This window comes from Rhineura floridana, chromosome 8, assembly GCF_030035675.1.
Source record: "Rhineura floridana isolate rRhiFlo1 chromosome 8, rRhiFlo1.hap2, whole genome shotgun sequence".
Classification (NCBI taxonomy): Eukaryota; Metazoa; Chordata; class Lepidosauria; order Squamata; family Rhineuridae; genus Rhineura; species Rhineura floridana.
The window spans coordinates 105,865,741-105,878,049 of record NC_084487.1 but is presented as its reverse complement, the minus strand read 5'-3'; the positions used below and the strand labels follow the sequence as shown (position 1 = coordinate 105,878,049).

Sequence of the window (12,309 nt, the reverse complement as noted above, 5' to 3'; positions counted from 1 at the left end):
GATTCAGAATATTTGAACGAATCTTAATCAATGGAATAAATATAGCATTTCATGAATGTGGAGAACAGTGGAAGCAAAAATGATGACTATGCAAAAGCTGATCTCAAAATATATTCCACCAAATGTGTTGAGATAATGGCATAGCATGATATCAAAATTTATTACAGAAGAATTTTTTCTATAATTACATAGGATAGGTTATTCAGAAAGAAAAATATGGGATAGGTTTTCTGAACATAATACTATATTATTATGGATTTTTATTAATATCTTTAATATTGATTCAGCTAAGAGTTGAGATTGGTATAGTCTTGAACAATATATTACGTTAGAAGTACTAACATGGTTGAGTTAAAAAAAAAGACCTCTAACTCTAAGACAGATGTTTAACTCCATATGTTGTTGGACTCCAACTCCCATCAGCCCCAGCCAGCATAGGGGATGATGGGAGTCTGGAGGGCCACAGGTTCCCTACTTCTGTTTAAGGGGAAAATATCTTATTCCATCTCCCCAGATTTAGGATACATATGGATTAATTCCTAGTGTGTCACCATTGGCTTTAACAGATCTTTCAATTGGTTAGCAAGCTAGGTACATTTCAGGAATGCAAACAGTATTGTCTTCCAAAGATTCACGGTTTTAGAAAGCAGCTTATGTTTTATCTAGATGCTAATCAGATAATGCAAAAAAATACATCCTGCTATGTATCAATTTCTTCAGATAAAGCATTTCTCATAACATTGTACATTTTAATATTTTTTATCAGTTGCCTAAATTTGAGATAGTGCTAAAAGATTTTGTGTCTACAAATGACTTTAAAAAGCACAGGATATAACACTTTACTCAAATCTGGTAGTACACATTAGGATTTTTAAAAAATTATGTCTGGAAACAAGATAAAGGAAATTTGGTATCGGGGAAGCTTTGGTCCTATACCTTTAAAATTGGACTGAATACTCTGTTGTACCAAATAATAATAATAATAAAATTTTATTTTATTTTTATTTTTAGGCCGCCTATCTGGCCGAATGAACGGCCACTCTAGGCGGCGTACATAATTAAAAATACAACATATAATACCGTTTTAACATATAAAACAATTATAATCCACCAACCTACATCTATACACTGTAAACTAAAATTATCTAGGAGACTTGTATGCCCGCTGAAACAACCAAGTATCCTTGGCGGAAAAAAAGTCAGTACAAAATGACGTATAAGTGGTAACTAACACCACTGAACATAAGGAAGAGATATAAAATTGCAGAAAACTGTTGGAAGTGTGGCCAGGAGGCAATGGACTTCAGACACTGTTAATGGCAATGTGAAATCATTTATAAGTTCTGAAGACTAATCATTTTGTTAATAAAGAGAAAATGTTGTTCACTGTCTGTGGTTCCATTAGTGATAACTCTTGTTTTTTTTAAAACTTTTTTAGGAACTTAAATGTGGGCTTGGCTGCAGATCTAAGAACTACAGCAAAAAATTTGGAGATTTCTAAACTTTGGAAATACTTTGAATTGGTAATTGGTTAGTAGAAAACTGGGGAATAATCAAAGTGGTTAAATGAACAGTGAGTAATAGAAAAGGATGATGAACTTATTGGGTTGGATCCACTCTTAGTCATACTTAGGCTATGTGCACACCATACATTTAAAGCACATGACCTGTCCCAAAGAATCCTGGGAACTGTAGCCTACCTCTCACAGAGCTACAATTCCCAGCACCCGTAACAAATTATAGTCCCCAGGATTCTTTGGGGAAAGCCATGACTGTTAAAGTGGTATAAGAGTGCTATACATTTGTGGTGTGGATGTTACCACACAACACACAGCCTTAGAGTAAGCCCACACTCAAATAAATTAAGTTAGTCATTACTGACTTAAATCCCATTGATTTCAATGGTTCTGTTCTTAATTATGACCAACAGTGCAACCCCATCTATGCAGAACTATATAATTCAGTGGGGGTCACTCCCAGATAAATGGGTTTAGGATTGGAGTCTTAGTCTGGATCCAACCAATTATTTTCAGATTTGATGAAATAAGTGTATTTCCAGAATGTGACATATGGATGTAGCGATGGTGTAGATTTGTTACTTTTCTGGACTGTGAAGATACTTTTTCTTTTGCACAGTTGAACCAGGACTGTGCCCCTTGGGAATATTCCAGATTCCCTTTCCTGTGAATGATCAGCTTCCATTTTCAAAAAAGGAAACTTTGAGCCCCTTTACTTGTGGAGATCTAGGGGAAAGCAAAAGCATGCAGACAGTATTCTAACTATCCAATTGCTTACTTACTAACAAGTAGTATGCTATACCATTTACCTAGGAGTAAGCATCATAAAACTCAATGAAACTTACTTCTATGTATACATAAAGACTTGCTCTGGGTTGTATCCAGCTAAGTTATACTCAAAGTAGACCCATTAAAATGAGTTGACCTAAGTGAATGCCCATTATTTTCAGTGGGTTTACTCTGAGTAGGACTGACAATGGAGACAGCCCTTGGTAAATACCATTATACATATTAGGCTACCTGTATTTATGACCTGGCCATTTTGCAGCAGTTCCATTAGGTCCCTTAGGCTTAGAGATTTTCTGATTGTGGGATTTGCCTTGAATGCATATATTGCTTCTTGGTTACATTTTTTGTATTGACTGGCCTGCTACAGAAACGATATACTGTATTTTGTGGTTTGATTGATGGAATTATTAGAAAGTGATAAAATCCAGATAAATTCATTTAGTGCAAGAGTCAGTGCACACAGACACCATGCTCCCTGCCCCCGCGACACATCAGCCAAGAAATGTGGTAAGTCCCATTTACATTGCATCTCTCTCTCATTGCTAAAGAACAATTTTTGTGATTTTAAAAAACTATATATGTTCGTATTCTGTTCTTTGACATTTTTGAGAGCCACTCCCGGGAGCAGACGTTACTGGGTGGTCATAAAAATACAGCTAAATAAATAAAAAAGAAAGCTCCATTATTTAAAAATAGATGCAATGCGCTGTTAGGCAAACAAGCTGTCATTTCTCCGCATGTCAGACCATGAGAACAAAAGAAAAGGGTGTGGGAAGTGTGCATTGATGTTAATAAGCTCTTACTGTAATAGGGACAGCTCTCTGACATCCGAGAAGCAAATCAGATGGAGAAGGGAGGCGAACAGCAGCTGAGAAATGGGAGTAAAAACCCAGACAGTTTGAATGAGCTTCTTAGGACATCGCCAGTTTAAGGAATGCCAGCTTTACTAACAGCATATGGAGAATGAATGAAACATATTTGTAAATGAGTTGCGGCGGTCTCGCCGTTTCCCCCTCTGTGATTGTTCTTCCCCAGTTAGCTCAAACCCTGCAAGAATTTGTGCTTGCCCTCCCTCCCTTCCTGTCTCTTGATTCATAACTTTCTGATGAAGTAAAAGTATGACACTATGCAAAGACTTTATGTGAGTAAAGGGCACAATATGACATGGAGCCCAGTAGTGTTTCCAGGACCAGGAACATTCCGAGTCAGCATCACGTGGAGGTTAAAAAAAGAAAAAGAATCCCCACCGTCACTAGAAGGCAAAAATATAAGAATGCCAGGATCACTTACTGCATAGGGACAGAAGGATACAACACTTCAAATAACAAGCAGTACCAGAGGCTACACATCCTAGAGCTGGTCAAACCAAATGATGAGGTATGGCTTATTGTTTACCAATGTACCCAAACGAAGGCTGCAGTCTTGTACCAAGTTACCTGGCAGTAAGCCCTGTTGAGCTCATTACTTCTGAGTAGGCATGCATAGGATTGCACCGTTAGTTGAAGATTTTGGATGGAAAAAATACAGCTAAGCAGCATGTGCCAGAGAGAACTGAAGAAATGGAACATATTTTGCTAGGGAGCAAATATTGCATGACAAATAAATACACTGCTGGGAATGATATGGAATCAAGCTTGTCTATAAGTGATTCAATGAATAAATTATAATGAATACATTATAATAATGAAATATATGCAATATAGAACATTGGGGGGGGACAGATCCAGTTACAGGGCAATCCTATTCATGCCTACTCAGAAGTACATGGGTATATCATTATGGAATGCCCTCCCAGATGAGATACGCCTGGCGCCTTCTCTGTCATCTTTTCGGTGCCAGGTAAAAACCCACCTCTTCACCCAGGCATTTTAAGTTTTTTTAAATTTAATCTTATGTTTATTTTCTTTTACTCTGTTTTTAAATATGTTTTATAATTGTATGCGCAATACACACTTGCTTGTATTTTAAATATTGTGGTTTTATCGTGTTGTACACCGCCCTGGGAGCTGTTAGCTATAGGGCGGTTTAGAAATGCAATTAAATAAATAAATAAATAATTCAGCCTTAGTCACTCCCTGGTTGGCAGCGAATTTTGAGTGTGGCTATATTTTGAAACGAGTGGGGAACCTGTGGCCCTCCAGATGTTGCTGAGCTATAGCTTCCATAAACCTCAGTCAGCATGTCCAATTATGATGGGAGCTGTAGTCCAGCAGCGTCTAGGGGGCCACAGATTACCTATTCCTATTTTGAAATGAGCAAGAACTGATGGGGTCAGCAACATTGCCTCCACCCCTCAACTAATTCCCATTTATTTATTTAGTATGTTTTAAGCCATTTTTCACATAATCATTCTCTCTCCAAATGGCTTATCCACACACACAGAAAGAGGCCTTGCCATTAATACAGGCATTTATATCCAGCCCAGGGTGATCTTCACTTGCTGGTGTTCTGACAGCTCTTCTTCCTTTGGCTGATGGGTGGAGCCAGAGGACCTCTCACTCTCTCTCTTGCTTCTGCAGCCTCAGGGCAACTGACAGTTGGAGCTGAGTGTTCTTTCTGGCAGGGAGGGGAAAGTAGTTGCTCCTTGCCTGGCTGATGGGTGGGACAAGGTTGGTTTCTCCTTACCATGATGTCATTTCTGGGAGGTAGGGGGTGCAATCGCCTGGTGGCCTCTGGTCCTCAGGTCACTGGCAGAGACAGGAGTGTCCTTCCCTTCAACTCTGCAGTTGTAGGACACTTCCCCTAGGAGCCAAGATGCAGCACAGGGCTCTTCCCCCGAGTGGACAGCAAAAGGTGCTCTGCCAAAATTCTCTTTTTTGCATATATGACCTCCTCATTCCATTTTTCTGTGCATCTTGATTGGTGTACAGGAGGTGCTTAACAAAGGGAAAATTCTGACTGAGTAGGCAATAGTTTGGGGAAAGGGGTGGGTTCAGGGGCTATGTTGGGAAGTAGATAGGGAGTCTTGAGAGGTTGGTTTTTTTGCAACCAGGTTTCCAGTTTCCCATCGCTAGCATGAACAGAACGCTCTTTGTCAGTGGGACAACCAATATGGTTAGATATTTTTATATACCTATAGGCATCCTCAAGATAAAAGATAAAGCACAATTGATTTTGAATATTCATAAAAGCATAGTGCTATCTATCTATCTGTCTGTCTGTCTGTTCTAAAAACATGAGTAAATAAGGCGCTTGAGGGAACATCATTATTCCTAATAGATAGATGATGGTTGCTTTTGGTGCTAGTTAGGAAGAAGGACCACCCCTATTAGTACTTCTAACGGTACTCTTAAAACCAATACTCCTATTACAGCACTGTTACTACTTCTGCTAAACAAAGAAAATCAATATGAAATTTGACATTCTCAGGGTGCCGAAGTCTGTACTTTGTACTGTGTTCAATAGCCATTCCTGTGGTCATATTTCCAACTTTTTATTTTATTTTGTGGGAGAGCTGTTGGCACTTCGGCATCTCTTCTTGGCAAACTGAAAATGTTGTGAGTCCAACTCATACACCCGGAACACTTCAAGATCACATCCACACAATACATTTAAAGCACTTGGCTTTTCCCAAAGAATCCCGGGAACTGTAGTTTACTCCTCACAAAGTTACAATCCCAATGCCCTTAATAAACCACAGTTCCCAGGATTCTTTGGGGGAAGCCATGTGCTTTAACTTTTGTTTTGTTTTCTACACTGAGGAAAAGAAAATGATCATGCCTGTGCTACTCTTTTCAGTAAGAAGAAATTGCAGGGAGAGAATCCAATGTCCCATCAGGAGCACTATATGACTCTCTGGGCTATTATAAGGCAGAGGTAAGAGAATATGATAACTAGATTTTTGGAGCCTCTTTATCACTGTTGGGGAATCCTCCTACTCACAGGCCTGATTAGTCCCACCAGGCCTTGACAGTTGGCCCGCCAAGCCATTTTTGGTGAGCCATGCCCGCATTTACTTGCCTGACCATCATATATGATGTCCATCACCTTATGACATTAGGTGATTGACACTTGTCAAAGTGGCCTGTGGAGGGATTCCCCATCCCTGCCATACATGATACAATATATACAGAGCTGGTGTAGGGTAATGACTTGGCAACTATGCTATGAACCAGGAAGTCCATGGTTTGAATCTTGCCTCTGCCATTAACTCTCTAGGTTGCCTTAAGGCGGCAAGCCACTCTCTCATTCTCAGTCCTCCCATCTGCAATATAGAGGAACTTTTCTTTTTTCAGTGGAGGGCTTCAATCCGGTGGTGGCTGGTGCCCACTGAGACTAGTGGGGCAGAAGGCAGAGAACCCAAATAGGAGGTGGAGCCAGGGCCAATGACAGGTAGGACCAACCCCATCCATCTCCCTGTCAAGTTCTATAAAGGACAGCACTGAGACTAAGGAGGAATCTGATAGCCAGGGCCTTAGAACCGGACTAGTTGTAAGTAGGCACATGGGGGGGGAGGGTCTGGCTGAGGGCAAACTAAAGTTGCTGTGGTAGTGCCCCATTAACTCCAGTGGACCAACCTTCACTGCTTCAGTCCCTTGGGTAGAATCTCTCTCTCTCTCTCTCTCTCTCTCTCTCTCTCTCTCTCTCTCTGTGTGTGTGTGCATGTTTGTGTATGTGTGCATGAGTCCTGGTGGTGGGCGGGACTGAAACTAGTGGGCAGGGTCAGAGCAAATAAAATGGGCAAGGCTACCCTTTTTCTTTTCCACTCCCCCTTTTCCCCCTCTTTCCTGCCACACCCACTGGGTTGCTTGGAGAGGGACAGATGCACTTGCCAGAGTTATGAAGTGATGACTTGCAGAAGGCTTTTGAAATCAGGCTGAGGAGCAGTAAGACCGAGAGCCACCCGCTGTCCACCACAGCTCTAGACAACATATATGAAGTGCTTTAAACACTTGAAAATCTAATAGACATGTTAAGTGTTGTTTTGCCACCACTCCCCTACCCATATCTAGCTTCATGCTCCATAATAAGGAAAAGAAAACAATTTACTATGTGCTTATTCTATAATTAAGGCCAGGCAGAAAGTGGAGTGGATCTTGATCATAGACCTGGAGTTTACCTACTTGGCCAGGCCAGGCATAGAAAACTAGTGGGGATAAGATCCCATCAGTTCCATTTTCCTAGTCATCCATGGGTTGGACGTGCTTGTTTCACTTTGCCTGCCTACTGATTGTTTTGAAGCTGTAACTCTGTGGTTTTTTAAACTTTCCCCACCACAGACCACTTGAACATTGCCAATGGTCTTGGTCGACCACTTCAATCATTTTTCTTCCTGTTTTAGCCATTTGCAATGACCTGTGCTAGATGCTGTATGGTTTTTAATTGTATTTGTAGTGCTTCTTTTATTTCTTAAATTGTATTACAACTTACATTCCATAGAATTCAAACTGTAATACCATAAATATAAGAAATAAAAGAAACAATACAAATACTGTTTCAAATCAATATGAATATTCAATGCAGACATGCTGCAGACCACCTGAATGAAGCTCGCGGACTGCTGGTGGTCCACAGACCAGAGTTTGTGAACCCTTGCGCTAAATGACAGACCCCTTGCCTGTAATGTCATGTCATTCTCTATCTAGGGAAATGAAAACAATGTAGTATCATGTGTTTCTGCCACTCTTGTGCGTAAGTAGACACTGAAGTGCAGCCAGATTATATACTTGGACTGCTACCTGTCTCTCTGGCCCTGACATAAGTTTAAAAAGAAAAAAAAGGCAAACTGGCTTTTTCAAAGCCTAACATGTCAATAAAATGACAACTCCTTTCCGTGGTGAGTTATTGGTTTAGATGTTGCTAGACTACAGTCCATCAGTCCTGACAACAGACCATGCTGGCTAGGGCTGATGGGAATTATAGTCCACCAGCTTCTGGAGGGCCACAGATTCCTTACATCCCTGCATTATTTATTTATTTATTTATTTATTAAACTTGTATACCGCCCTATAGCCGAAGCTCTCTGGGCGGTTTACAATAACTAAAAACAAATACAATTTAAAATACATCTTTTAAAAACAATTTAAAACACAATTAAAAAAATTAAAACAATATAGAACACATGCTAAAATGCTTGGGAGAAGAGGAAGGTCTTGACCTGGTGCCGAAAAGATAACAGTGTTCTTCATATTAAGGACAATAAACACACAGATTGATCCTTGAGTCACTGTGAGTAAACAGAAATCAAGGTTAATCAAGATTGCTGGCACATTACCTTCTTTAAACCAGGCATGGGAAAATAGGATAGCTAGCCTTCTCAAAGCATGCCTGCCCTACCCACGTCATTTTGTTTTTCACATCAAGAAAAAGCAAATTATGTATCATGTACTACTCTTCTATGCATAAGCAAAAAACCCCCTGTATTTAGAGATCACATTCCTAGAACACTTTATGCCTCTCCAGTATAGGCACAGGAAAATATCAGCTGGTTTCCACAAAACCCTACATGCCAGCACCCCCTACCTGTAAATAACTTTCATTCTCCACACTAGGAATAATACAATGATTCATTGTATGCCTGTTGGTACACTCTTTCTGGTAAGCAGAAATTGCTCCTTGTCTAGTGTAGTACCTGGAACACCATCTGTCTGTCGGGGGTGGGGAGACTTTGAAACAAATAGAAAGCTAGGAACTGCTAATGGAAGCACCTAAATCAGTCTAATTAAAAAAAATCCCTATCAATCATGTTTTATATAAAGAACCACACAAAAGAATCCTGGGAACTGTAGTTTACTCCTCGCAGAACTACAATTCCAAGCACGCTTAACAAACTACAGTTCCCAGGATTCCTGGGGAGGGGGCTGGGCTTTAAATGTATGGCGCGTACAATTAATCGCTTTAATTTATTAAAGCCCTTTTGTTGATTTCACAAGGATGTACTTCCACTTAATCGGACAGCAGACATTTAAGCAGGTAATTACTTTGGGCACCTGTTCTTACAAAAACAGTGGTGGCATGTGCCACCTTTGAGACATTTCTACTCCCCCAAAACTTCCATCCCCCCCTTTACAATTGTGGTTTATTCGTATACTGATATAGTTTAATCAAACGATTACAACATCAAGCAATTAACAGACTGAGATTCCTTTTAATCGGCTGACAACCCTCGATTTTTGGCAGTACGTGTGAGAACTAGGCGTTCACCACCACACGCCTTAGAGAGCGCCTGAGATCCCCAGGCGGCTCCAGAGCTAAGCTTTGCCAATCAGCCGCCAGGAGGTGGAGCGGCGCCCTCGGAGGCCGGCCTCTTTGCGCGCCGGAGATGCTGCTGCTGCTGGCGCTGGAAGGAAGGAGTCGAGCGGTGACGGCAGCGGCGGCTGCGCAGGGCCCTCGTCACGGCCTTGGCAGGGCTACTGAGGGGGCCTGGCGGCCGGAGAAACAGGCAGGCGGACACCTGCTGTCATCCCCGCCTCGGGGTCGTGGTGTAGCGTTAGCCAAAACACTTCGGAGGCTGCGGCGGGCGCTTGGGAAGCGGCGGGCGCTTGGGAAGCGGCGGGTGGGCTCCACGGCAATCCAGCTTCGCTGGCTCCAGAGTCAGCCGTCTTTGGGCGCACGGCAGCGGAGGAGAGCAGGGAGCCCGCCGGATTGACAGCGTGAATGAAAGTTTGGTCCGAATTCCGCGCCGGGTAAGGAACAAAGTGCCCCGCCATCCCCTCCTTTCATCTCCCAGCCTCGCCTACAGCCCTCCGGAAAGCGCGGGAGCCCCTTCCCTCCAGTTCCTTCCTGCGTGTGTCAGGTTTTGTCCCTTCACCTCCGATGGGCCTCTTTCATCCTGATGTGGGGACGACCGTGCAGCCCCCTCCTCATCTATTCCCTAACCATTCCCCTTGGGGTGGCCCTGAAACGCCCCGAAGAACCGCCCTTCTTTGCCCCAAACCTTTTGCCGACCCCCCTTTTGTTCGCTCAGCTGGAATGAGTACGATGGCAGTTTTCGAGCGGCCCACATAGCTTAATGCCCCTCCCAGCTCAACCTTTTGGGGTGAGCCCCCTCCGTTTCTCCCAAACTGGCTGTTCTTCCCACATCTGTCTTGAGATTGCCCCGCTTTCTCTTTGGGTCTCCCGAAGTTCATCAGGTAGTCTCAAGGGACCAATCCCCACCCCATGTTTTACACACAGCTCTAGGATAAGCCTGTCTAATCCGCTGCTACGTTCCCTTTTCTCCCTTTTCCTCCATTATGGGTGTTAGTGGCAGAAAGACCCACTCCTGACTTTCTTTGCAAGCTTAAACCCTGAATTTTCTAGAGGAATCCCGTTTCTGTCTGTTGTAAGCAACGAGTTTCATCGGTTTCTTGGGAACCGCTTTTCTCTTAGCCTTCTTTGACCTCTTTCTTCACAACCACAGCCCTCCACCCCCTTGTTACTGTTGTCATTCATGCCGTGCCCATGACAAAGATTCAGCCTTTTATTTTCCTCCCTTCAAAAAGAATGACATTCCTGACCCCCTGCAGGAATGATGGACAAAATCTTGGCTGGAGAAATGGTACAGTTTTCAGAAGGTAATGCCATTTCCTTTTAACAAGGTTTTTATACCTTTTGTCCATGTCTTGTGCCTCAGCTCTCTCTCCTCCCCTCCCCAATTAGAGGAGGTGAATCCTTCCTTGCTTTGCCATTAGCTCATTAGGTGGTGCTCTTCTGGAATACAAAGGGTTAAGTGGCTAGATGTCTGTGCAAAGGGCTGGTGGTGGCTGCTGGGTGGTTTTTTTTTAAAAAAAATCTGCTCTTGTGAGTTGAATGGGAATTGTTTGCTTGTTTGAGAGAGTCAAACTGTGTTGTGGGAGGCGGGTGGTGGTTTGGTTTATTTTGGTTTGGCTGCTGGTGAAAGTGGTCTGATCCCTGTCTATTTTCACTTGCTCCACACACAATCCTCATGGAAGGCCAGCATGCCCTTTAGTTAAAAGTTGTATTTTACTTTGCTTTGTTTCACCATGGGGTGTGACTCTCTCTGTATTAGTAGCAAAGGGAGGGGTTGCTATGTCTTGTTATGTATTGGCAAAATCTTGCCTTATGGAGCCAGTGGCTGGCCTACTGATGCTTCAGAAAGCAGTGCCATGAAAATAAGTGCACTGTTATGAGCAAAGGACTCATGAGAACATCCTGTGAGCTAGACATCGAAGACATTAGTTGTGGATGTCTGGTTCTGAGAAGTGATTCTCTATCTCTGCCATTTCCTTGTGTGTCCTTTGATATCTGAATCTTTCTGAATGCATGTTTGAATCTCGGCTCAGACATGGAGGCTGCTGGGTGGCCTTGGGCAGATCCACTGTCAGTCTGCCTAACCTACATCACACGGTTGTGATGTTTCAGCCTTTTTGGAGGAAGGGTGGAATATAAATGTGACAGAGATAATTATAGTTATTACCAGATTCAAACTAGTTTATTTCTCTTGCCAAATGTATTCACACAATTATAGACAGAGCAATTCATTTTCTTTGTATTGCTGGGGAGAATTTTGCTTTAACTTTTAGAGAAGTGGCGGATGGCATCATTTGTAACGTCTTTTTGCTGGAGTAGTTAATGGGTTGTTAAAAAGTGCTTATGGTATAGTAGGGTACTCTAACAGACCTCCATTACAATTGCACAGTGGAGATAATTTCCATCACAAACATTGTCAAGGTAATCTAGTCTTATCCTCTGCCTTAATTTTTTTATTAAAAGTAATTTAGAGCAATGAGTGGATTGCTGATGGTGTTCCTAGAATACATGTTAGGTTGAAATCAGGTCCCTAGTTCCTTCATTCTTCAGCCTCATAGTTGACATGTCATTGTTACACATTTAGAGGTTTGTTCTGATACGTATAGGTGAACTATCCATTAAAGACAGACTCCTTTGTATTCTCATAGTAAATTTTAAATGGAGAAGCCTCTGTTCTTGGCTGGTACGCAAGCAAAGAACCACAGCAAGGAATAGTGGGACATAGGATCTGACAGCTAGACTAATCCAGAAGCTCTGAGAACTGACCTGTTTGTTTTTTATTTATTATTAGATTTATATCCCACCCTTCCTC

The 12,309-nt window shown here is 42.2% G+C and overlaps 1 protein-coding gene across 4 annotated transcripts in view; it reads left to right on the top strand.

Annotated features, from left to right (window-relative positions):
- The first annotated feature begins 3,577 nt into the window (after window positions 1-3,577).
- The window catches only part of GRAMD4 (GRAM domain containing 4), a 115,152-nt gene continuing 106,420 nt past the window's right edge, over window positions 3,578-12,309 (top strand). The window contains exons 1-2 of one of the 4 annotated variants that reach the window (XM_061640280.1): window positions 3,578-3,683; window positions 6,045-6,122. In XM_061640280.1, coding sequence (XP_061496264.1) covers window positions 3,676-3,683; window positions 6,045-6,122 — 86 coding nt within the window. In that variant the 5' untranslated portion in view covers window positions 3,578-3,675. Of the gene's footprint in view, window positions 3,684-6,044; window positions 6,123-9,519; window positions 9,932-12,309 lie in introns of those variants that run through there. The other 3 variants (XM_061640281.1, XM_061640283.1, XM_061640282.1) reach the window with 3 other exon arrangements.